General features: G+C 40.9%; 1 protein-coding gene across 1 annotated transcript in view; it reads right to left on the bottom strand.

The window, feature by feature from the left end:
• The window catches only part of SRBD1 (S1 RNA binding domain 1), a 207,194-nt gene that overhangs the window by 125,975 nt on the left and 54,274 nt on the right, over window positions 1–26,945 (bottom strand). The window contains exons 12-13 of the mRNA XM_019548564.1: window positions 18,947–19,037; window positions 17,701–17,808 (exon numbers count right to left, since the gene is read on the bottom strand). Of these exons, the coding sequence (XP_019404109.1) occupies window positions 17,701–17,808; window positions 18,947–19,037 (199 nt within the window). The remainder of the gene's footprint in view (window positions 1–17,700; window positions 17,809–18,946; window positions 19,038–26,945) is intronic.

Raw genomic sequence — 26,945 nt, 5'->3', positions numbered from 1 at the left:
CCCGGGTCCTCCTTCCTGCCTTTTTTGAAGATGGGGACCACATTGGCCCTCTTCCAGTCCTCCGGTACCTCACCAGAGCACCACGAGTGCTCGTAAAGCCGTGCCAGGGGACTTGCAATAACCTGGGCCAGTTTGTGGCGATCATCCGGACTGGCTGACTTGAATACATCCAACCCCTCCAGAAGCTCCCTAACTAAATCCTCACTAACCCATGGCTCAGGTGTGCCTCCCCCGGGGCCAGAGGGGGGGCCAGCAGGGAGGTGGCTGTTCTGGTCCCTACTTAGGAAGACAGAGGTGAAGAAATCATTGAACATGTTAGTTTTGCCATCTGGTGTGATGACCAAGTTTCCCAACGCGTCCTGCAAGGGCCCCACATTACCCGGGACCTTCTTTTTACCCCCTATGCATTTAAAAAACGACTTCTTATTGTCCTTTATCTGGGAAGGTAGTCCCAGTTCCATCTCTGCCTTGGCCTTCCTAACTACCCCTCTACATCCCCAAGCAACTACAGAATAGTCCTCCCTGGTGATGACTTTATAGGGACAGCTTATGAACAGGGTACATCTACAGTGATAGATCCCCTGTCATACCCTCCCTGGCATCCTCCATCACTGATTCCGAGATGCCACAGGACACATCCCTGACCATTCTGTTTAATAGCTATTAATGGATCCATCATCCATTAACCTGTCTAGCTCCTTTGTGAACTTGAAGATCCATATGAACTGACAAGCTTTTAAAGATATTTGCTTTAGATCCCAAATTGTTAACAGAATACAGACTTTAATATGAAGGTAAGAGTACCACTTCACTTCAGTTTTTAGTGTTGATTTAAATGATATGAATGGAAGGGAGAATGTTGTCCTAAAAACACATACATTTGCAAAACAAAGCATTTGAAAATCACTTTTTATCAAACTGGTCCTAAATTAATAAGCTTGAGACTGTTCAGAGACATGTAAACCTTTTACATCAAAAACAGGTTGAAAATGGCATAAAATTATTAAGACCTGTAAAACCAGAAAGTTCCACACAGCCATAAGTCCACACCTCCTCCATCTCTGTTAAAGACACCAACCACATTGACCTTACTGAAAGCTCTTCCATTTCATGGGATGTGGCAGTGCCAACTCTTGTAGGCTAAACAAAAAGTCAAAACTCACATTATGGCAGATAAATACAGCAGAACCTGATTTTAAAGTTTTAAAAAAAATACAGAAAAGATGTAACCTTAAACCCAATCCACATATTCTACTGCATATTTGAAATTTTAGGCAGAAACTTTCAAGTGAGCTTAAGAAATTCAAGAAAACTTAATGCCTCTCCATAAAAACTTTCAACATGACTTATAAACAGTGGCCTTTATCATGTAACACTAGGAGAAGTTAGGGGGGTTCTTTCTCTCTCTAATGCTTTTAAAATGTTAGAAATACACTGAGAAGAAATCATAATCTACTATTTTCTGCACTGAACAATATATTAATATATTTTACATGAACTATTACATCATGCATTGACATCTGTATTCTTAATTGAAATAAAAAGCCACAAGAAACTGCTTAAAACTTGTAAAAGACTCTCAGCAACAGCAAAATGAAACTAAAAAGGCAGCAGCCGTTGTGTGCAAAGACTGGTCAGAGAGGGGAAAAGGGAGATGAGCACTGTCTAATATGTCTTACTCTTTAGCAAGTTTGAAGAACAATTCTACCAACACAGAAAAACCAAATAAAACCTTTCAAAAGGTTTTTAAACTGGTCAGGTCATTTTAAGAAGTACTATATCAATTTCAAAGTTATTCAATTACAATACAAATGTTCAAATTGAGAACTGATTTCTGTTGAATATTTTAGCAAGTGTAACATTTTCTTCCACAGAGATGATCACTTGTGTCACACAAGGAATGCAAGGATATCTAGTCTATCTAAGTAGGACTGTAACTTCATAGGGACGGGAAGCAAAGAAATGTAAAAGGTGACAAAACACACTTGAGCTGTGACTTTATAATATAAACAGAAAAAATACATGGACACCAAAAAATAAATACTAGCTGCCTCACTGATGTTACTGAAAGCTCACTTCCAAAGTATGTTTACTACAGCTGAATATCATAAATCTGACAAGAGAATCACCCAGTAAAGATGCATGTCTAAATTGTTTCCCCAAAACATTTCTTGTCAAGTTCAAATGTCAAAATACATTTTTATCAAGATGCTAACACTAGTGTATCCCATCAGAAGCACTGAGCAGCAAGCAGGTTACTTAGGCTGCCTGCAGAATTTTGAATGAAATACAAAAATCGAGAGAAGTTTTATTTGAAGATTAAATTTGATATTATCAATAAACACAGCTGCATCAAGATGTGCAGGTTTTTCAGAATCTTTTATTCAGATAAATACCAAGACTATTCAGCTGCTTGGGTACGATTTTTTTTGTTTGTTTGTTATAAAAAGGAACTAGCTATAGTTAGAAGCACTGATATCTTTCCTGAGGACCAAACAGAAGTAGTGCTTACTTTTACTGTAAATTCAACAAGGAATGCACATTTAAAAATTATGTGTATGAAAGAACAAAAAATAACTGATGGCCAAAATAGTTCAAAGGACAGAATTCATTTAAACTCACATCTCTATTACTGATTAGTAGCTGCAGTTGCATGCTGTGTTTTCTGCTCATCAGCAAAAGCAGCAGGAAAAATGAGCCCCCACTTTCTCTTCTGACTTTATTCCCCTCATATGCCCACCAAGTATGAATCAAAGTTTGAACTGCTTTCTTTAGCAGCTGAGAAATACATTTCTAAAAAGAATGATATCAACATGCCATATGTTCTCATAGATTTCAAGTTCAGAGGGAACTATAAGATCTAACCTGTGTAACAGGCCACAGGATTTCAGCCAGTTACCTCTTGTACTCACTCAAATAACCTGTGCTCACCTAAGGCATTGGTTCCAGAAAGGCATCAGCATCTTGACTTAGAGGTCGTAAATCCACTATTTTCATTTGATGCTTGCTCCAATAGTTAAACACCCTCACTGTTAAAAACATGCATCTGATTTCTAGAATGTATCTGGCTTTAATTTCATTTGTGTAATGCCTTCTGACATTAGACTAAAAGAGCCTATGAGTACCCAAGTATTTTGTGCTCATAAAGGTACTTCTGCAATCTGGCTCATGGCCACACATTCTTTTTAATCGCCCCATAGCAAAATGAAAGATATGTTCCATAGCAAATCTTAAATACTTGAATGAACAAGTTATAATACAAACTATTTGTCTAACAATTGGTCTAAAATGTAATCAAGATTTAGATTAATACTAGGGCTGTACGAAGCTTTGGTCCCTGATTCTATTTGGTGGAGATTCGGCCCAATTCAGTGGCTGAATCTCTGAATCTGAATCAAATCAGGAGACCCTTTAATTTCTCCAGATCAAATCAGAACCCTCCAAATTGATTTAGAGAGATTCAGAGATTCAGACATAGACACAGCTTTAAATGCTTCTTCTACATACCTCAAGGTACCACATGGCTCATGAATGCTGTGATGGTGGGGCAGATGGAGCGTCCCACAGGACCATGGAGGGCTCCCCAGCACACTCAGCAGCAGCCTTAGAAGTGGACCAGAAGCACTTCCAGTCCATTTCCCAGTCTGCTGGGGAGCACACTGGGGGCCCCCCTCCACCTGCCCTGCCAGCTCAGCAACTGCTGCCTCATAGTTTGGGGGGGCATCCAGGGTCCCCCCCCATGCCCGACTGCCAAGCCAGGAGGTCATGAGGGGGAGTCCCATCGCGCTCCCAGGCAGATCCGGAAGTAGACGGGAAGTACTTCTGGTCCACTTCTGGGTTTGCCACCGAGCACGTGGGGGAGGGGACCCCCCGTGGTCCTTTGGGATGCTCCATCCGCCCCAGCATCTCGGGTTTTTCTTTTTTTTTAGTAGTTGCTCTCAGTGTCATTAATGAAGCTTGTATGAATTCCCCTCCTTACCCCTCCACCCCACAAACATACACGCTTTCCTTTCGAGAAAGTTAAATAATCCAAGCACAGCTCCCAGTTTAAGAAAAATACAGAATTAGACTGCACTGAGTGCAGCATGACAATACCGAGTCTCACACCACTGAAAAACTACCAAGTCTGATACCTTCAACTGGAACTATGAGTTTTATGCCACAGAAAGGGGACAGTACTTGTTTTGTAGAAGGATACCACACAGGCTTTCTAGTTCTGTATTTCTAGTTATCAGATGCAAAAATCATGGTATTATAAGCAACTGTTAGATGTTTCCTCAAATATAGACATCATTTTCCTTGCTCTCCAAGTTCTGACAGTTGGGCTTATGGTATTGAAGGCACTTGATAACAGCTGTGCAAATGGCAATTTCCTGAGTCTCATAACTTGGACAAGTCTGACCAGATTGTCATAGCGATAGTATCCAACCTGGAGATTTCCTTTAAAATTTCAGCTTTCTTCTCTAAGCCACTGCAGTACTGGAGTTGCTCAAAAGATATACAAAATTATTTAGAGATGCAAACACATATAAACTGTGTTTCTCAAACTACTGTTTTTGTTTAGTCTTTCAAAAAAAGAACCCTCTAAAGGAAGAGCTTTAATAGAATATGTTAAACAACTTAAACATAGCTACTGCTATCTGTGTCAACTATAACTGAATCATTTAAACTCTATTAAATTTAAAAAAAGTTATCTAACAAACATCTTACAACAATAAAGGCAGATCAGTAAAAGGTAGAATGCAGACCTTCAAATGCAGTTTTGTAAACCATAGAAATCACAGAAAATAGGGTTGGCAGGGACCTCAGGAGGTCATGTAGTCCAGCCTCCTGTTCAAAGCAGGACCATCCCCAACCAGATCATCACAGCTAAAGCTTTGTCTAGCCAGGTCTTAAAAACCTCCAAGGATGGAGAGTCCATGCATTCTCTGGGTAACCGGTTCCAGTGCTTTATTATCCTCCTGGTGAGAAAATTCTTCCTAATATTGAACCTAACCTTCCCTTGCTACAATTTGAGACCGTTGTTCCTTGTTCTGTCATCTGCCACTGCTGAGAACAATCTAGCTCCATCCTCTTTTGAACCTCCCTTCAGGTAGTTGGGAGGTTCAAATCCCCCCTCAGTCCTCTGTTGACCTACTGGCAACAGACCTACCAATGCAGCCCAGTACACATTAGCCTTCTTGGCAACAAGAGCACACTGCTGGCTCATATTCCACTTATTGTCCACTGTAACCCCCAGATCCTCTTCTGAAGAGCTGCTGCCCAGTCAGTCAGTCCCCAGCCTGTACTGTGTGCATGGGATTGTTCTGTCCTAAATGCAGGACTTTGCTCTTGTCCTTGTTGAACCTCATGAGATTCCTTTTGGCCCAATCCTCCAATTTGTCTAGTTCCCTCTGAATCCTACCCCTACCTTCCAGTGTATCTACTACTCCCCACATCGTGGGGTCATCTGCAAACTTGCTGAGGGTGCACTCTGTGCCATCTTCCAGGTCACTGATGAAGACAATCAACAAAACTGGCCCCAGAACCGACCCCTGAGGCATTCCACTTGGTGTCTAGTTGGCAGCTGGCATCAAGTCATTATTTACTGTTCTCTGAGCCTGATGCTCCAGCCAGCTTTCTATCCACCTTATAGTCCATTCATCCAGCCTGTACTTCCTAAGCTTGCCTGTGAGAATGTTGTGAGAGACCATATCAAAAGCCTTTCTAAAATCAAGATACACCACATCCACCCATCTGCCCACATCCAGAGCCTTGTCATACAAATCAATCAGGTTGGTCAGCCATGACTTGCCCTTGGTGAATCCATACCAACTATTCCTAATCACCTTCACCTCTTCCGAGTACTTAGAAATGGGTTCCTTTAGGATCTTCTCCATGATTTTTCCAGGGACTGAGGTGAGGCTGACCAGTCCATAGTCTCCGGGATCCTCCTTTTTCCCGTTCTTAAATATGGACACTATGTTTGCCCTTTTTGAATCATCTGGGACCTCTCCAAATCACCATGCGTTTTCAAAGATGAGGGCCAGTAGCTCTGCAATCACATCAGCCAATTTCCATCTGGCCCCACAGACTTGCACAATCCAGCTTTTCTAAATAGTCCCTAACCTGCTCTTTCACCACTGAGAGCTCCTCACAGCCTCTCCAAACCGTGCTGCCTGGTGCAGCAGTCTAGGAGCTGACCTTGCCTGTGAAGACTGAGGCCAAAAAAGCATTGAGCACTTCAACCTTCTCTGCATCCTCAGTCACATGGTTGTCTCCCCATTCAGTAAAGACCCACACTTTCCCTGATCCTCCTCTTGCTGCTAACAAACTTGTAGAAACCCTTCTTGCTACCCTTCACATCCCTTGATAGCTGCAACTCCAATTGTGCTTTGGCCTTCCTGAATTCATCACTGCATGCCTGAGCAATACTCTTATACTCCTCCCTAGTTGTTTGTCCAAATTTGCACTTCAATGGATAGGTATGAATTTGGGAAGAACCACAATTTACATAAAAATACATTACTGGCAATCTGAAAAGCCAAAAAATATTTCCTTATCCACTGTGCTGTTACAGTCAGTTTCACTGAAGACGTGACAATCTAAAAATATAGCCAGATCAGAGATTAATCGCAGCAAAAGCTCAGTTTTAATACATCACAAAAAGGGTATGTCTTATGTTTAAATAATTTAAACCTAGATGCCATTGATGTTCTATACTTTGGACAGCTGGAGCCAGATTGGGACACTTTTACTTGCTAGTAAATTGCCCCCACATAACCCTATAGGACTAAATAGAAATAACAGAGGGCAGCCAAAACAAAATTTTCTTCATCAAAGAGCTTTTTACTGCAATGAAAAAGTCCTTCTTTTATGCCAGGGCAAGCATAGTAAAACAGCTTTTAAGAAACTTTTGTAACTCTAAATATGAGAAGGATAGCAAAACCTAGTCCTAAACATCACAGATGTCTTGATTTAGAAAGCAGCATGATTTGAAACAGTCTTAATTTAGTATTTTAGCAAGCAATTCCCACTTGTTTTGTTTTTAAAAGATTTTCATGTCTCTAAAGCATGGCTCCCTACTAGCATGTAAGAGATCCAAATTTGATTCCTTTAAAGCTTTTTCACTGCATGGACCAGAAAGAGGTATAAGTGATGCAAGCATATACGATGTCCTGAGTGAGAAAATGGGCAGAGGAAGAGTGTGTGTGTGTGTGTGGAGAAAAACTAAAAACGCCACAAACCTCACAGTAATGAACACTCGAAATTTCAAGTAAGGGTTTTTTGGGTGTTTTCTTTTTAATTCCATACAATTCTTCCAATTTTGTATCTGGAATGTCTTTCCTTCTTCTTCAGCAATCCCTCACAATTGAGGATGATTTTCTTTCATGACTGTCCTATCTGTGGGTCCAAATATAGCTGACAAGGCCAATCTGGGACTGACAGACTCTGTTGCAACTCAGGCACATGTTTCCATGGTTCTGGATTCTTGTTTCAGTCCATGACACACTATTTCTGCTGCTCCCACTTTTCCATCTCCTCTTATTGTAGTAAGGTTTCAAAGTACTGAAATCTTTGCAGCACTTTTCTTCCATTAGGAAGCATCCCAGGCGGTAGTCTCACATGAGTTGATGTTGATGTTGCATTTTTCCAGGCTGGCCTTTAGGATGTCCTTGAAGTGCTTTTTCTTCCCTCCTGTTAAGCACACACCTTGACTGACCTGGAAGAGTCAAACTTGCTTCAGGAGTCTGGAGTCAGAACATGGTCAGCTCAGCAAAGTTGATGTCAGATGATCACTGCCTCAATGCTCATGGTGCTTGCTTGCAAGAAGATGCTAACATTGGTACGTCTATCTTCCCAATGGATTCAAAGGATCTTCTGCAGGTAGCATTGATGGTACACTTGAGATGTCTCCTGTACATTGTCCATGTCTCAGCTCCATGCAGTAAGGTAGGGATCACAACTGCTCAATAAACCATGGAATGTATGGGTCTTTTGAATATTTTTTAAAAATGATTTAGTAATTACTTAATTTCATTAAGCCTGAGTCTCAGTGAGACCCATAATGTCATTATCTGATCACATCTTATTCTCATTACGTTTTAAGAGAATGAGGACCAGAATTAATATACTGTTGGGGGGCGGGGAGGAAACCTCAAACAAATGAAAGACTTGAGAAGTTGATTCATACAGAGCAATTTTTTTTACTTGTTTTGTATGCAGTGTAGCTAAACACAGTCATACGCTATAAAAAGGCACTTTTAGATTATGATACTTTTATTATAACAAATATATTAATACCATGTTTGGCACATTTAACACTCACATGAATAAAATTATATAATCCCAACTCATTAACACACATAACTCCTTTTTATATGAAGTATCTCACTGTAACAGATCTTACAACTTCATGTTTTAGTCAGTGACGCACATTTAAAAATATATGCTGCAATACTGGTAGTAGTAATAGCAAGTAGTAAGGAGTATAAACATATTATAAGGAAAGGATTTGTAGATCCAGCTATTTAAGACAAGTTTTATATGTTTACCGTGACGGCAAAAAAGCAATTTGGTCATAATTTTCAGCCAGAGCCTCAGGTTTAGATATCCACTCAGGCATCTTATATAGGAATCAGGCATCTATACTTACAAATCGTGGAAAAAGCACAAAAATTCTCATGGGACCTGTTGTACATGACACGTTATTGTATTGTAAAACATCAATATGCCCATTTTTGGAGACAAAAAACTGAATGCTGTGGCTGAGGCTAGCTGAAAATGTGATATATAATGTGCATAAGACAAACTTCTACTCAATTTATGCCAAATACCAAGAGAAGAGGAGCTATGACCTGGCTGAGCACTTTAGGTACTGTTAGAATAAACAACAGCCAGATAGCCAGGTAAGGGCCACCCAAGTAGCACATCACTGTTTCAAACCAATAACACCAGGGCTCTGTGACAATATCACCTCTTTGTTTTTGTGTAGATCGTACCTCCCAACTCAAATCCTCCTCATACTTCACTAACATTAAACCCAAGCTTTACCCTGAAGAGGCCCAATTCTTACAAGTAAGGTAAATTCCACCCTTCAAATAGTCTTAGAAAGAAGAGCCAACAAATGAATCTGTCAACAATACTTTGAGAAGTCGGCAAACCTTTAGAAGTGGCGGGGACCTTAAATGCTTCTAGGTCCTGAGGTGAGCTACCACTTCCAGCCTGGCAACCACTCTCTTCTCCCCTTTCCCCTACCCCTCCAACTGCAGTGCTGCCACCATCAACACCTTCCCTCCCCTCCATTCCCCAGATGATGCCCTGGCTTTGTGGGCCAGATCCAGCCCAAAGACCATAGGATGACAACCCCTGCTCTAAAAAGTCTCTAAATATCTAATTGACAAAGTAGTGTGTTTTTAACAATAAACTGGAAGAATTTAAAATTCTGCCTCATCTCTCATAACAGGAGTCCTTCATGCAAGTCCACCTTTACAAAATTCTGTGTAAAGACTATGGATAAAACACATTATATAATCTCCACTGGATGCACCTGTATTATGAACTAATAGCCTAAATCAGGAGAGGCAACCTTTTGCCACCATGGGCCATTGTTTGCAACTTGGCACCCGCACAGACTGCACCCCACACCTCCTGGCAATCAGCAGATACTGAAAAGGGAATTACTAGAAAAGGGCAGGTGCTAAGACTGGGGGGATGCCTCCCCTAATGCTGCAGAGAATAAACTGAACACAGCAGGCAACAGGGTCCTGGAGACACCTCTGCTGTTGTGCCTGGAGGATGCTGTCAATTCACTTAGCTGCCACAGGTTGGACCCAATGTATTTCTGGGCCAGACCTAACTAGCGGGCCATAGGTTGCCAACCCCTGGTCTAAAATCACTTCTCTATAAATACAAGTTTCTGACAAATAATGACAGACACCCAAAGGAGTTAATTTTATTTTGTTTTTTATAAAACCAATTCTCTTCCACTGTAAGGTTTAGAATGTCTAGTTTCAGCCTATACACATTTCTATTACCAGGGACAGAAAGCTAGGTGGAAAAATCTTAGCAAAATAAACTATCGTAATACGGTGCAAAATGAAATACAGGATCAATTTAAAGATGATTAACCACAGATTAAATCCATTTCTATGCACAGAAAAAAGTTACTTATCCTGGCTAGAGAAGGGCTTCCCTGTAATTCTCCCTTAATGCATTTATTAACTGGTTCTTCACACTTCTGAGACTCACTAGTAAGCTCAACTCATCATTTCAACCATTTTTTCGGAACCGAATGGACATACTCCTTTTACGCCAACCTGTAAGTAGTGTTTTTTTGCATCTTCACTACCTTGGATAGGCTATCAGGTGGAACTCTATGCAGCCTTCTGCCTGACTTCACACTAACACAGCTAACTACCTCTCTCTACCAGTAAGAAGCCTTCTTGAATTGCTATTTTTTCCTTTACTTTTGTAAATATATTCTTTTATTCTTCCCCACACTTGACTTCTGTCTCTAAACAGATATGCATAGGGGCCCTAAATCATCTTGGTAGCTAAATATTTTCCCCCCTCCTGTGGTTATATATATTACATAAGCTTTAATTATCTGCCTTCATATAACAGCAAACGTTTCCTGAATATATCCATAGTATTTCCTACAAACTGTTGTTCTATAAAAAAATTACACAAATATATTTGCGACAAGAAAGAAAGACTCTTGGGTGGGCACTCCCTCTTCCCCCTCCCTACATTTTCAGAAAGTAACTTTTTGAAAATAGAGATCTGTTTCTGCAAAAGATTTAACTGAATGTTTGTTCATTGATTTTTGAGACAGGCTGCAAAAACAATATCATTCTATTGTACAATGTATGAACATATTGTTGAATGTTTAGTATAAGTTTATCTTAAAATGTTTCCAATTTTTGTATAAAACTCAAAATGTTCTTGTGTGTTTATAAAATCATTATGAAACTGCATGAAATTTATTCATGATAGAATATCAGGACAATATCAAAAACACTTATATTTGTTAGCAAGATTATTTTTTACCTACATAAAGGAGAAAGAGACGGAATTATGTGAAAAATATGTCTTATGATTCCCTTACTCTCTGTTCTGGATCTGAGTCTGACAGCTTTCTCTTGGTGATCTGGAAAAACTGGAGGCTACTAGGGAAGTAAATATCATTAAAAAATTATCCATTTAACCTCCTCCAATTATAGCGGTTAAATGGTTAACCAATAGCTTACACCTAGTTTAGTAACCTCCTGCAGGAATGGCCCCGGTCTCAGCCCCTTATGTATTCACCATGCTTCCAGCACTATGTGGGCCCCAGGCCACTGGTGGGTGTGGCTGAGCCACTAGGGGACGCTGCCCAGCTGCTGCAGCTTCCCCTTGCCCCCATGAGTAAGGGCTGGGGCTTGGGCTGTGGACAGAGCCTGAACTACAGACCTCTCCTGTGCCAAAATCCTGCTGTCACAGGGAGGGAGGGAGGGAAATGCCAGGCCCCACACAGGGGTCAGGCGAGACTTCCCACTGCAGCAGCTAGACTCCTGGCTGCACAGGGGATCTGCCCAGCTCCCCAGCAGTGGCAGGGTGATGTGGTGCCTGCACAGTCTGGGTTTGGTCCACCTTCAATACTTATCTGTAGGGATACCCCACATGAAGCTCAAAACATCTCACTTATAAAATTTTCACTTATAGGGCAGTTTCAAATAAAAACAGGAGGTGAAAGTTTTGCATTATTTTTAAAAGAAAGAATTCTGATATAGCTGCTGTTTTCTGCATAGGTGACACAGAACTTCTAACAGGATCAGAACATTATATATGATATGATCCTTCCTGGGAAGTGCTGCATGTTATCAGGTCTGTTTCATTTATTCCCAGAGATCACAGTGGGAACAATCCATTAGAGCAAAGGATGAAAGACATGGTTTGGATGGAGAACGAGTAACAGCTTTATTACTGTTTACATATATTAAACATTTCCACATACGTATTTTAAGCTGATCAAGGTTCACTATATTATTCTTTTGTTTAGCCTTAATTTGAACATGCAAAATGCTCAAAAGGAATCTAAACAGCTAACAGTTAAACAACAGTTTTCAATTCAGTTGCTTACTACTTTTTGTGTTGTCTTTATGGCACATTAAATCCTTTTGCAAGAGCTCTGTGAACTATTTTCTGTTTCCTATATCAGACATCTAATGACTAAGATGTGTGGGTGCATACATGTGTCTTCAATGTCTCACTGACCAAACAATTCAAAGTACAATTTTTAAAAAAGTGAATTTTTTCATATTCCCCACCCCCTTTTTTTGTGCCCACAACAGAATTAAAACAACTGCTTTAGTGCAGCAAGCAATAGTTTGTAAGAGGATGCAAACCAGCTGAAACATTTGACAGACAGTGGTAAATAACAAGGGATTCATATCAACCATTTTACTTTAAAAGGTACTTTGATGTTGGCTATCTTTCATGTACCTCTTTCATGGCACATTAGTAAAGAAAAGTGAGCTGAGGTAAATCAAGTCCCAGGGTCACATCTAGAGTTACAGCACTGTGGGTACCTGATGAAATACGGATTAATGCTGCATGAGTAGTGAATAAATAAAACTACTTCTGTTAACCACTCAAACAAGTTTTACAAGTAGTTTTGAACTTTATTCTGAAACTAAACCTCAGACATCTTAATCCCCCCACATTGCCTTGAAACCTAATTATCATAATGTGAACCCGAATGGTAGGCTTCCTTCAGACTGCGAGTGCTATGAAGCAGAAAAGTAATGAGAATTAAGCTGGTGTAACATTAGAAATGTAGGGGCACAGAGAACTTGAAAGTGGCATTTGTTAAAGTCAAGAGAGCATAGCATGGATATTTAGCAACATAAAACATACTTTAAAATCAAAAGGGATATTTATTTTTATACAGACACCTATAAAAATACCAGTGAACTTAAATGCCTGTAGAACAAATATTTCCCAGTCAATTCTGGATCAGCAAAATCCCACTTCAAAAGTTATGAAACACTTATTTTACCTTAGCAGAAAATTCCTAAGCAATCTAGAGCAATAACTAAATCATTAAAAGCAAAGGAATGGAAAATGTTATAAATAAGAACCTTACAGAATTGTACATATTTTTGCCTGGCTGGCTACAGTATAGAAGTACGTGAACTTAAATGCTAGTAGATCATCAATTAGATCAACACTTCAAATGCTTCAAGAACTAAAAATAGTTTTGCTGAAGGTGACTGAGAAGGACCAGCTGTTTAAAGTCAAGCATAACAGAACCAATATGAATGACAACAAGCCAAATAGATAATAAGCATAAAGTACCTTGGGGTACACTGGTTACATTCATAATTTGTTGATGACATTTGAACTATCAGTAATCTAAAATACATATGAAAAGCTATGAGCTGAAATAATGAATACTAAGTGCATCTCAATAGAACAAGTATAAAATAATTAGTTTCATCTGCAAGTATACTAGTATGGCAATCAAAAAACCAGTTAAGCAGAAAGAAAAAATGTGATATATTTTTTCTAAATGGTATTTGGACTGCTCTAGTCCAGCATAGCCCACCTGTCACTCAAACAGTTTTCACTCCATTGAAAGCCAGCACTGACAGCAGGCCAAAGAAAACCAGTTCCGGTGCTCTAAATAAGGAAAAAGCTCCTTACATTTCTCAAGGATTTTTAATTTAATCTAAAAAGGCCTATGAAATCCTGAAGTTCATCAGCTGTCATGTTAATGTAGAACATACTGTTGTTTCATTTACATTTTGGGTTCTGCTAGAGCAAATACACTTGTCTAAACAGAACATCTGTTTTGGTTATAATACATTGTATCTTTGGCAAGAACTTGCAATAAAACCAACAAAAATAATCAAGAATATTTATTGGACCTTGTAACCAAAACTGATTTGTAACAAAAAGCTAAAGACCAGATATGACTGTCTCTGGGCACTACTCCAGTCCTAATCTAAGTCAATAAACATAGATCTACAAGAGAAACTACATTTAAAAAAAAGTCCTAAAGTTATTTAGGTTGGACTTGAGTATGTGAAAGTGTACTGGTTGTATGAGTAGTGAAAAATATTTGTTTTAAATAATAAACTGTCAAAATTAATCCAGACAGTTTTTTAAACCACAAAAAATTATGTATTCAGCATGCCCGATTTCCTACTGGAGTCTTCCCTGATTTGATTTCCCCTTTGCAAAACTTCAGTATTACTGTGGAACTATGTACACTATATAACCACCACCCCTGAAGACATGCTATTTTACCAGCTCATATTTTATTTCTATTTACTACTTGTAGAAAGCCTTAACATAAAGCTGATCAAATACAAATATTTTGTCAACATGACTTTAGGGACACAATAATAACTTATCTGCTCAAAGAAATATCATTTCAAATGCAAATAAATCAACTTTTAAAAATGCCAAGTCAGGTAATTGTATTCTTGCCACTGAACTAAAATCATGGGAAGATAAATTCTTCCTCTCTGAAGTAATTTTTAATTCTAATGGACTTCAGTGGCATCAGAAACTTACCCAAGGCATCCTCTCTCCTCATGCAATTCTAAAATTACTATTTAGGGCTTTAGAAATGGTCTTAAGTATATAATCTATGCAAAAACTCATAGTGGTAAAGGAGAGGCAACATCCAGTTGCATGCACGTACTATACTTTTTCTAGATTTCATTGTCTGAAAGTGTATTACGCTAGTTTCGCACAATGGTAAAAAGAAAACAAATGAATGGGAGAACTAGCTAAAAACAAACACTTTTTTGCTCTCCAACTCTACATTTGTCAGTATTTTTAGAAATATAGACTGGCAATCTTTACTTTGAAAGGAAGCCAAATCCTGCACTTCCATCATATCAGCTTCTTATCACCTCATCAGCTGAGAAGCTCTGTCAATATTTTAGTAATCAAGATAATGATTTGGGAGCTTTAAAGCATCTGTAAAGGAATCAAACATTCTTTATAGGGCCAAAGAAAATCCTGGCCTCTTAAAAATGACTGTAGATTCCAATGCAACTAAGAATCCTTTGAAGTGGGAACACTGAACTGAACAGGACTCTATATGCCAGAGTACTTGTGATGGTGCAACAGAAAGTAAATGGTGGAAAAATGGCATTGCAGTGGGTGTGAATTTGCCCTACTTCATGTTCTAGGCTACAATTTCAACAATGATTTCACAAAACTGGTTTGTAAGCCAAGTTAGTTAAAGCTACGCAAAATGCATGATACAGACATACGCCTTGGATTAAGAGTGTATTTTTTTCAATTTTACTTAAAAGATCTGTTACAAATATAAGTAAAATTAACATAACATAAGGCACTCTCAATTTTACTTAATTAAACTTACTGTGATCAACCTATATGTAGAAAAGTCCTTTGCATTTTCACTGTCACAAGGAAGATTATTTGAGCAACCCTGACTATATTAATAAAATTGCTTTCTGGGGCAACGCAATAGCTACAATGCAGTATTTGTTCTTGAACCATTTTTCAGGTGACTGACAGTACTCATTATGATTCATGCTTCACTGTTTTCCCATCCTCTCTCTTTCCCCACCCCCAGCCCAAAAAGTGGACCAGCTACTTGAAAAATATTGTAGGCTTCACTGGCTAGTTTGGGTAAATCTATTTGAGGTTTTAAACTCAGCACTAGGCATTGACAGCAGCAAGTATGTTGAAATAATGTTCACCACAATTTGAATTAAAATTTCCAACCATTGCATCTTTTAAAATTGTGAAGCATTCTATACAAGTTCCTTAAAGCAAAGACCACCTTCCTTGTTATGCATGTGCCAAGTATAAAGGAGTCCTCAATCCCACTGAGGTCCTTCAAGGTCTACTATAATATATATTAATATTGATACTGCTAATAAATAGCATGCTGATTATACTACATTTTATGTTACCTTAGCAATAAAATGTTATAGTTTTTCTAGAAGTTTTACCACATTGTTTGCTAATAAAGAAAAAAAAATCTTTTTTAATCCTACCACAGTTCTTGAAACCTGAGAAAAATCTGACTCCATAACATGATCATTAGAAAAACCTAACAGTTTAGTTGTTTGCATTACTTTATTAAACAAGGACTTACAACCTCCTATATCATAAGCACTTTTCATCAGTTTCCACAAAACTGAACTCCAAAACTGGAAATGGCTAAACATTTTGCTTATGATCTCTACATTCTTATGCTACTAATAATAAAAAGTAGCAAACATAAAGAAACATGGTATGAAAACTGCCCAAAATCCAGCCATGAAGTAAAATGTGTCTTGCTGCATGAATCTGAACAACAGAGATATTTACATTCTGTACCATAAAATACTTTAAAAAAAAATCCTAAATATGACAAATGGCCATTCCAACAAACAGAAAATAAGGCACTTATATTACCATACCTGACTTTCAAATTATATCTAAATGGATATTAAAAAATTAACAAATGTGACCGTTTGCTACACACGATACGTTGTTCCATGTTAATCTAAGTGTACAAGTGTACAAATCCGCTGTTTTGGGTCAGGATTCATAAAAAGGATGTTCAAGCTTTTGTAGCCTTGCTTGAGCTCTCTATTTGAAAACATGCATTAAAAAGTTAAATAGGACCCCTATGAATCTTTTCAAAATAAAAGCAGGTTAAATTAGTAGTTTTTATACCACATCATACACTGGACTGGAATAATAAACCAAAAGAGCAAATGGAATTAAACTTCATTTATTGAAGTAGTGTAGTGTAATTTCTTAAGAAAAATGCACATACTGAAAATTTCTGTCAGACATCTTTTCTATGTGGGGACTAAAGGAAATGCATGTGATGACAACAATTCAAAGAAAGGAAATGCCTTCTTAGAATACTGAGACATCCCTGCTAACAGATCCATCTCAACGTTTCAATGGAGGGACAAAAATAATAATTATTATTATTATTATTTTTTTTTTACTTCTAGCCCAGAAAATTTAATCCAAGATTTAAATTCACCCCAAAGGCTTTCTTAACATTAAATGATAGTGAGCAGCCACCCAAAAGGACTCATTTCTTCATTTCCTGGAAGAAAACCAAGAACTGTCCTCTGGTAAGAGGATGACAGGCAGGGGACAGAGTTGCCATTCAGACTGGAACCTGAGGAGTTCTATGCTTGAATTCTGCAGTCTAGTTGCCAATAATTGAGTTTTTTGCAGGATTAATACTTTTGCTGTGCATTAACAAAATATTTTTCCAGACAACTTAATACCCAAAGCATCAGCAAGCATTCCATATCATAGATGAAATAAGAATTTAAGTATGTATGGAAATGGCCCAAGTAATCAGCAGCTTACTGTAGTAAAACACTGCCTACAAGATTCCTTGAATTGAGTCTGGACAGCCTAGTTTCGCAGAACTCACTTTTGCTACAGAGGCAATCCCCAAGGAGAGGAAGTTCCTTCAATGGTGCTCTAGGGAACCTATCAAACTGATCTAGGACTGTTTTCTTGTGTGTTTGTTTTTTTAAAATGTTCTCCCAAGGGAGTCAAAGCCATTTCTCTATGACCAGAAAGCAGGTCAGCCTGACACAATAAAGGGAAAAGATGGGGGTAAGAGAAGGAGGCTGAAGAGTAATCTCAAGACTACATTTAAAAGCACCTACTGAACTTAAAATTTGCAGAGGATATAAACAAAATGTAAATGAAATGATGTGGTCTTACCAATAAACAACATCCAGTGGTGCAAAATATTTTTTCATAATTAAGTCAGCAAAATAAGCTTCTGTTTCTCTGCAAGCAGTCCCATTGCCAATCACAACAGTGCTGCAGCTTTAAAAGGGGAAAAGGAACAAACATTCAATTCTTCTATGCTGTTAGGTATATAGTAATGATGATAAATGCTTTGTGTAATAATAAAGGCCTGTACTCAACAAGAATGTGTTCCTGCAAAATTTTGTAACCCTGAAGACATTAGCATCTCAGCATGAACTGAACTAATTAGCCAAGAGTTACACCACAAGAACATCTTACAGTAAAGTAGTCAATATATTTATCTTAAAGTAGTCAATACTAGAACCCAAACCTCTTCATAGCTGGTACCACAATAAAGGAACTTTGTAAATAGCAGTATATCAGGAAAACTTACAGGATTTAAGAAGCATGTGTGTTGGAGATTGGGAAGAGGTCTGATTGTTTGAAGGTTGATTTGACTGCATGGGAGTGTCAGTGCAAGAGGGAGCAGGCATAATTTGCATGTCCATATTAAAAGAAGCAAAGAATGATCCTCGCTATAGGGAACTCAAGAACTGTCACTCGGTATTTTTCTTAGTATCTTTAGATAATTTAGCACAATCAGCCTACTGTAAGGACAGAAAACTTGTCTGCCAAACAGCTCCTATTCAATTAAATAGCAGTCACCATGATGAAAATGATACTCAGCTCCTCAAGCCTCAACAGTGTTCCTCTTCCATTGAGCAGCAGCATGTAGTTGAGCAGAGACCTATGCACTAAGACTGCCATTTGTGGAAGTCTACCTGTACCAGGTGCATTTCCCCTCAAAGCCAACTGTAGCTTTCTGGGATAAGTCCATCTAATCATAAGTACCTGAAGTAGTGATCTTTATTGCTAAATGATTAGATACTTCCTTTGAAGACACACTATTGCAGTGTTTTTCATGAAAATTCATACTTCCTAGAAATGGAAAAGCTTGGCAGAGCTTTACAAAGATAGCTGCATAGCACTTAACTTATGAACCATGAACATTCATTGCTTCATTTCAGAAGTATCTAATACAGATAGTTTATAAACAAAAGCATAAATTGAACTAAATTCTGCCCTCAGTCACAAAAAACAGCAGTAATTCCACTAAAGTCTCTGGGAATCTTGTTTGAACTTTCAAGGCCCAATTTTGACCCAATGTCAGTATCAGTTTCTACTATTTTCCTATTTTACTCTTTCCTTATCATACCTGTATTGAAGAAGAAGTCGTCTTATCTTCTCAGCTTCACGGAATCCTTGTCCAGAATGTAAGTAGACAACATCAGTATGGAGTATCTGACCTAGAATAATGAAAGGCATAAATGGTATTCAACCATAAATGGTATTTCCTCCTAGACTACCAAAGCCACATGCTGATTCATAAAGAAACATTTTAATAAATAACTTTCAATTTCCTATAGACTCTAGGGCTGATTCAAACAGCAAAAGAGCTGGGTTGACTGCCATAGTAAATAGCATGCCACAGCATGTCAATAGATATAACATAACATTTCAGCATCAATCAGCATAATTGTTCATAATGAGCAAATACAGTATACTTGGTAATTACAAAAAGGGTCCCTGAAAACAGGAGAAGTATACTGCCATAATTTGAACACCTTAAAATCTAGTTAGAAGAAGGTGGGATCTAGCTATCTAAGCACAGACCTGCAACCTAGGACCTTCTGGATTTGAATTCTAACTGTAACTGTGACTCTTCCTATTGTTTTCTGTGAGTAACTAAGTTTCCCTCAATATGGAGATAACACAAATGAGCAGATTAACCAGAGACACTTGCATTTGTGAATGTGGACACCACACCATTGGTTTCAACTGCAGAGCTCAGTTTGCTTCTAATGCACACATTCAGTGGCAACACTTAACTTTCTCACCTGTTCTTCCACAAAAATCAGAGAGCTAATAAAGCACTGATCACAATGACTTATTCTTCAGAGTTCAGCAAGAGACTAAGAATTTTAGAAGATCTCCCAATCTTTGGTGAGTTAATTCATGGATATGGAAGGAGATTTATTGCTAGAAAACTAGACCAGAACTTGAGACAGGTTCAATCTCAGGTATAGGCAAAAACACCCTGCATGACACTGATTTCTATGGGAGTTATGTAACTTTTAAAAATGTGGACCTTACAGATTCCTATCTGTAAAATGAGGCAAATGCTTCTGTACATCACCAGAGTGCTGGGAGGTTAAAACTACTAATAAATACCTGGGCTAATGCTTTGGTGGATCCAGGGTCCTTTACCAATCCATGCTCTTTAGAATCTTTTGACCTCTCATCAAGGTCATGTTAGAGCATAACAGATTAAAAAGTGGTATACGTACTTATTTCTGCAACAGAATTTCCATCCTTAAAAAAGCAACGTATCCACAATGTAAATATTTAAGGATATAATCAAAGGGTGTTTTTTTTTCTTGGGGCAGAAGGGAAGTTGCGTGCGTTTTGTATCTTTTAGGGGTTTTTTTTAAATCAGAAACTATTGATGATTTTTTGCCTATTTAACGAAAAGTTAAGTAACACAATCAGCTTCGCACTTACCAAATGTATCCTTTTAAGGCAGAAATTTTGTAAATACAGTTACATTTTTATAATTAAGGAGTCACTATGGTTCCACTATCAGAATAAATCAGGGATGACCAATATATAGCCCGTAATGACCAATATATAGCCCGTATGCCATACCCGGCATATAGAGCCATGTTATCTGGCCTGCAGGGCTCCCTTAGGTGACGGACAATTAATGCTGCTGGCAAATTTCCAAACCAATGACGAAGCCTACGGACCAGACCCAAGCACTGGATTGGGCCCGTGGGGCCAGATGAATTGTGTGCAACTGGATTAAATTATTCCTATATCTCTAGAACGGGCAGGCAACCACAGCACACGTGCCAAACTTAGGCACGCAAAAGCATTTTGCTTGGCATGCGAGCCTCGGGATGGACGGACAGGAAGGGACTGGGGCGGCACTACCACAAGGACCGGGCCCATCGCAGCTCCCCTGCTGTCCACCCCTGGCATGACAACAGCTTACAAGTGAAGGCTGTGGGTGTTTTTGGTATTCTGCCCAAAAATGTTGTCAACCCCTGCTCTAGACGATATATAGAAAAACAGCCATCCCATTTACAATTTTTTTTAAGTTGGTTATATTATGCTGCACTAGGTATGGCAAACTTTTTTGAATAAGCAGTATGTGAAAATCTAATTCCAGCACTTTGTGCTGTGGAAGTCAGATGAAAATAAAGAAAACATTTCACAGCTGGACAGGGTACAGTAGAAAACAAAGATTCAACACCAGGGATAGAGAAAGTGCAGCCCATGGGACAGATGCACCCCTGCCAAGCCGTTCTATCTGGCCCTGGGGGCCCCTAAAAAATTTAGAAAATTAATATTAATCTGCCCTACACTGCCTGTCATGTGGCCCTCAATGGCTTGCCAAAACTCAGTAAGCAGCCCTCCACCCAAAAGAATTGTCTGCCCCCGTTCAAGATGCTTTAACTCAGCAGTGAGGGCATTTCCCTGGTGAGGGAGAATCCAGAGTTCTGGCCTCTGTTGCCAAAAGCCTTTATGTATTTTAATCAACGATTCTTTAATGACAAATGTATAAATAAGCAGCCCTGTGCACATTGATCATAATCCACAACTCCTAGAAGACTGGCTACATAACCAGGCTACAAAGAAATTCTCTCTCTTGTGAACTTTCTATCCAGCCCCATGACTCTTGTACTCTTTTATGCACAGTGGCTCAGACTGAACAAGACAAGTGAAGAGTAGCACCCTCCACTCAGCATAGTTTACAGCCTGGTAATTAATAGACTTTCCTGAAAAAATGGAAGATAGGGGTTTTGGGTTTTTTGCAAAAATATATATACTCACTCACTCACTCTGCTAAGTGGCCCCTGTGGTTCACAGTTAAACCATTAAAACCCATTATGCAGTTTGCATTGCATATCCATGCACCCATAGCCACACCTGTACCCCACCCACTGCCCTCCTCAGAGGGCCTGCCCCTGAAAAGTCTATGCCAGGCCCCTCTCCTCCATATAAGGTCTGCCATTTCTTTCCCGTCATCCTCTTCTGTTTTCCTGTAGTACCAGGGCATTTAGACTCCAGACCCAACTCCAGCACATTTCTACTCATGGGGATCCTTATAGCCTCAGTGAATGTAAAAAGCTGCTTAGGAAGGAGAAATGGGACACCACTGAAATGCTGTGGGCAGACATCCTTTGTCTTCAGAAATAAGCCCTGCCCAGTTCTAAAAACGATGTTGATTTCAAGAAGAGGTGACAACCTGGCCCTTCAGGAGCCAGTGATGACCAGACAGCAGAGGTCACAGTACTCCTGAAGGGAGATAAAGTCCAGCCACTGAAGCACTGAGAAATCATTGCAGGCAGGTTGCTGCAGGTCACCCTGGCAACAGAAGAAAGGACATTCAAGATTTTAAATGCATACATACCAGCAAATAGGACAGCAAAACATGCCTTCCTCAAGAACAAGAAGGTAGTAACTGGCCAGTGATGATCGCAGGGGACATGAACTGCATCCTCAACGTGGGTGACAGAATAAGCAGAAGCCAAATGAAAGGGCTGGACAGATCCTCCAGGCAGCAGCTCATCTGCGAACATAGCCTGGTGGATGCAGGCAAAGAGGCCACGGGTCCTGGGGGAAAGTTCATTCAGGTAGACCCCCTGGGGCAGTCAAAAAAATCACACAGGCTTCATCTTCTTCCCAAAAGGGTGGAAGGTAGCCAAGACCAAATCCATGCTGGTCTGCTTCTCAGACCCTTACCTCCTAACAGTAAAAGCAGAACTGGGAAAGCAGCCCAAGAGAAGCAAGGACACGTGGAAACTGAATGTGACCCTTCTGGAAGACGAAAAAATACACAGGAAGTTCAAGCAGCACTACGTAGGATGGAAAACCTCCAACCCAGATACTAGAACTACACAGAGTGGTGAAAGACAACGAGGGACTTTTTCCAGAAGGCTGGAAGAAGACAAGCTTGGTTCCAGAGACGGCAACAAGAACACCTCAAGCGCAGCTGAACAAGCAGGCAGCTTAGGGTTGGGATGTGAGGCCCCCAGATTGGGGCATGGTAAAGGGAACAGGCCAGGAAGAAGATCTTCCTAGCCCAGGCCCCCCGTGTGGAAGAGGGGAAGAGTGGTCTGCTTATTTTAGCAAGATAAAGGAAACCAAGAAAAAAGCAATGACCAGCCTGGTAGATGGAGAGGGGGTAGAGCACTGGTCGAACGATGGGATGCTGGGGACAGCAGCAGCATTCTACCAGCAGCTCTACATGGCACAACTGGAGAACCCTGAAGCAATGCAGGACTGCCTGCAAAGGCTCACGAGTCCTTAGGGAGGACAAAGGACAGAGGCTAGTGGAGGCGTGCACGCTGCAAGAAATCAACACGATGCTCCTCAGCTTCCAGAACAGTAAGACACCTGGGGCAGACAGTTTGTCCACAGAATTGTATGTTGCTTTCTGGGACCAGGTGGCCCCGGACCTGCTGGAGGTCTATAAGGCACCTGGGGAGGGCCACCTGGGAGCGGGGATGGAGGAAGACCTTATAAACCTTCTTTAAAAGTAGGGGGAGAGGCGGGGCTTGAGAAACTGGCATTCAATTATACTCCTGAACTTTGATTACAAACTAATGGCCAATGTCTTGGCTGAATTTTTTACGTCTGTTATAAGTGCGGTGATTCACAAGGACCAGCTCTGCACAGTGCCAGAACAATAGATCCACGATGCCCTGATGCAGCTACAAGATTCACTACAGTACCAGCAGGAGAGAAGACAGAACGACGCCACACTGAACCTCAACTTGGAGAAGGCCTATGACTAGGAATGCATCAATAGAGATTTTGGGGGCTGATTCTGACAGAGCAGTGGCTCATCCTGGAGACATGTGGGGGGGCAAGTCCCAGCGTTGCGCATCTCGGGAGGGCACAGGAAGGGTGCCCCTGAGTCTGCACAGGGCGGGGCCAAGGAGGGTGCAGCTGCAGCTGTGGGCTGGGGCTTCACCGGGCTCTTCCCAGTGTGTGGAGGCTGCGCTTAGGGTGGGCAGCAGTGGCGCTGGGAGGGGGCTACAGAGGGAGGGACTGCAGCCACCCCAAATTTCACCGTCGGCCCCCCCCATAGCTGCCTGCCAGCGCTACCGCTGGCTGCCCTGACCACAGCCCTGAGTGCAGCCCCCATGCACCAGGAAGGGCCTGGTGCAGTCCCGGCCCCAGCCCCAACTGCAGCCCCCACTGCACAGATCTGGGGGCACCCTCCCCGTGCCTGCTTAGGGTACGCACCCCACCACGCCACCCAGACGAACCATGTCTCCTTCCCATGCCTGCCCCACCCTGGCTGGGCAGCACCTGCCCCAGCCCCTGCACCACTCCCTCCCTCACTGAGGGGGTTGTTGATCTGCCCCCCATACCTCTTCCCTCCCCTTCTACCACAACAGACTTACCAGCTGCACGCAGCTATCCAAGCTGTCAGACTATGCTCCTCACTGCCTGCCTGTTGTGCTGCAGCTGCACTCATGCACAGACATTTATCAGCCAAATTATCAGCTACATCAGGCTGATTTCCAATATAATCAATTTTTTTATATCAGTGCTGATCCAATATCAGACCAATGTATCAGTACACCTCTACCTACATACAGGTATCCCATCACTTCCTACTGAAGACACAGAAATGAGGGGAACCCCTGCAACCTTTGTCACCTGGATAAAGGCACTGTACACCAACATGAACAGCAGGGTTATAGTGAATGGGTTCCTGACAGCCCCGATTACAGTAGAATCGGGCCTCAGGCAAGGCTGCCCACTCTCCCCGATCCTGTTTAATTGTGCAATGGAACCACTAGCACAGCAAGTCAGGCAGGACCCTGGAATCAGCAGTGTGAAGATCCATGGGAGGAATGGGGAAGAGACAAAAGTCCTCACATACATGGATGATCTGAACATCATATGCAGGAATAAAGGGTCAGTGGAAAGAGCACTACAACACACCCAGGTATATGGAGCAGCAGCAGAGGCTAAGCTCAACGTGAGAAAAAGCACTTGCCTAGTCCTGTGTAAGCTCGGGGACCTGTCACCCCTGGGAGTTTCTGTCCCTTGGAAGGGGGTAAAGATAGTCAGGGTGGAGTTTGACCCAGAGCTGACAGGGTAGAGGGCCTGGGAAAAGACAGAGACCAAAGCCAGAGAGAGACTGGGGCTATGGCAATTATGTCAATGCCTGTCAATGAGGGGGTGCGTGGTGCTGAAGGTCATGCTCCTGTCGATGTTGCTACACACAGCCCTACTCTTCCCCCTCCCCACCCCCCAGAACAAGTCATTCGCAGAAACCAAAGAACCATAAACGTTTTCTTTTGGAACTCCACATGGGAAAAAGTGGCAAGGACCAACCTGTACAAAGTGAAATGGTCTGGAGGCCCAGGAATGCCAGACGTCCTTCTCTTCCTCTGGGCCAAATACATGAGCCAGGTGTGCAAACTGGCAACAGGGATGGAATCTAAAACAGCCAGCTTTAAGTATTTTGTAGGGTAGCTGGTGTAACAGTGGGAGGTGCACACAATGGCCAACAGGACCATGGTTTTCCCATGGTTTTTCAAGATCCTGGAGTGCTTTTGGAAGAAACAGAAGCTGCACAACACTACCCTAGCAACCCTGGTGAACCACCACAGGATACGGGAGGCAGTAAGGGCAAGAGGTATTGCCCAGAGACTTACTACCTAGTGAGAGCTGCCAGGCTGTGTGGGAGTGAATTTTCCACAAGGACCTACAGGAGGAGCACAGAGATCTGAACTGGCAGGAGGCCCACCAGGTACTCCCCATGTAGGCACAGAGAAACCACACAGGGCAGAGAGGTCCATCGAACTGCCTGAGGCAGACCTCCTGGTGGCAGACAGAAACAATCAGCCACTTCTTCTGGGAATGCTTATATGCCAGAAAAGTGTGGAAGAAAGTCTGTGTGCTCCTCTTGGTGGTGGCAGGTTTCAGAAACCTGACCAAGGAAGTGGTTCTCTATGGGTACCTGACCAGACAGCAAGGGGCCCTGACAATTTGCTTCGACCAATTCATATCCTGCTTTAGGTATGCACTGTGGGAAGCCAGGAACTTGCTCATAAACAGACACTCGGACTCCACAGTCAAGGATTATATTAAAACGGGAATAAGAAATGGAAGATAGGGTTTGAACACCGAACCATTTCCTGGGCAAGCACCTTAATATAAAAAGATGGGCACGGATGACTGTGAAAGCTTGGCCAGACCTACACCTGAAATTTAAATGATTAACTTAAAATAATAGTGCACTTTGCACAAGAATGCAATATCGTGACTGAGACAATGCAAAATAAAGCAATCCTAATTGATTTCATCTCCTGTGCTACTTGAAAATGTACTCAATGTTTTATTATGATAAACCTTTCATAAATAATTGCATATCCTTGCATGATTGTATCTTCCTTGTTGACACATCCTCCCTCAATTAAGGCATATTTTTCAGAACAGGCATTCAATGTCTGAAGTTTTGCAAATATCTCCATAGACCATCACTGGTGTGGACTATTTTGGGTTCTGCCTCATTGTTAAAACAACTACCCAAAAGTGTCTTGTGATCAGTGCCCCAAGGTATCCCGTTTAGTCCATCAAGACCCATCCCATTTGGTTGAAGTGTAACCTCCAGACTGATCAAAAGCTTACAAAAACAAGTTTCACAGCTAGACAACCCAAAATAGGATCTGAGAAGTTAGCAATTGTAATGTGATGGTCCCTCCCTACCTGCTTTGTTCTGACTTTAATCAACCAACTATATCAAGGAAGAATGTTTTAAAACTATACAATTAAACAGCATAAGAATGAAAGAGAGTTGCTGGCAAAAGTGTGCACCCCAGGAGAGAGACAGAAATCACTGCAACACCGCACACAGCAGATCACTCCTAGTGAAGGATCCATGCCCAGGGAAGGCTGCAAAGACTGAAACCACTTCCTGCCTGCATTGGTAAGAGACACCCTTTGCAGCTAACATATACGAGGAGTTTTGTATATACTAGGACTTTTACTGAATATTGGGAAGGAAACTTTTTCTGTCATTTAATTTTATAGCTCATTAAAGCCTTTCTGTCATTAATCAAACATGATGTTGTATCAATCCTTAATTGCACTGGGTTTGAATCCCACTTTTGACTGCACAGGCA

The sequence above is a fragment of the Crocodylus porosus genome, unplaced genomic scaffold (genome assembly GCF_001723895.1).
Source record: "Crocodylus porosus isolate Cpor-Errol unplaced genomic scaffold, CroPor_comp1, whole genome shotgun sequence".
Classification (NCBI taxonomy): domain Eukaryota; kingdom Metazoa; phylum Chordata; order Crocodylia; family Crocodylidae; genus Crocodylus; species Crocodylus porosus.
This window is presented reverse-complemented; position numbering and strand designations above follow the sequence as displayed.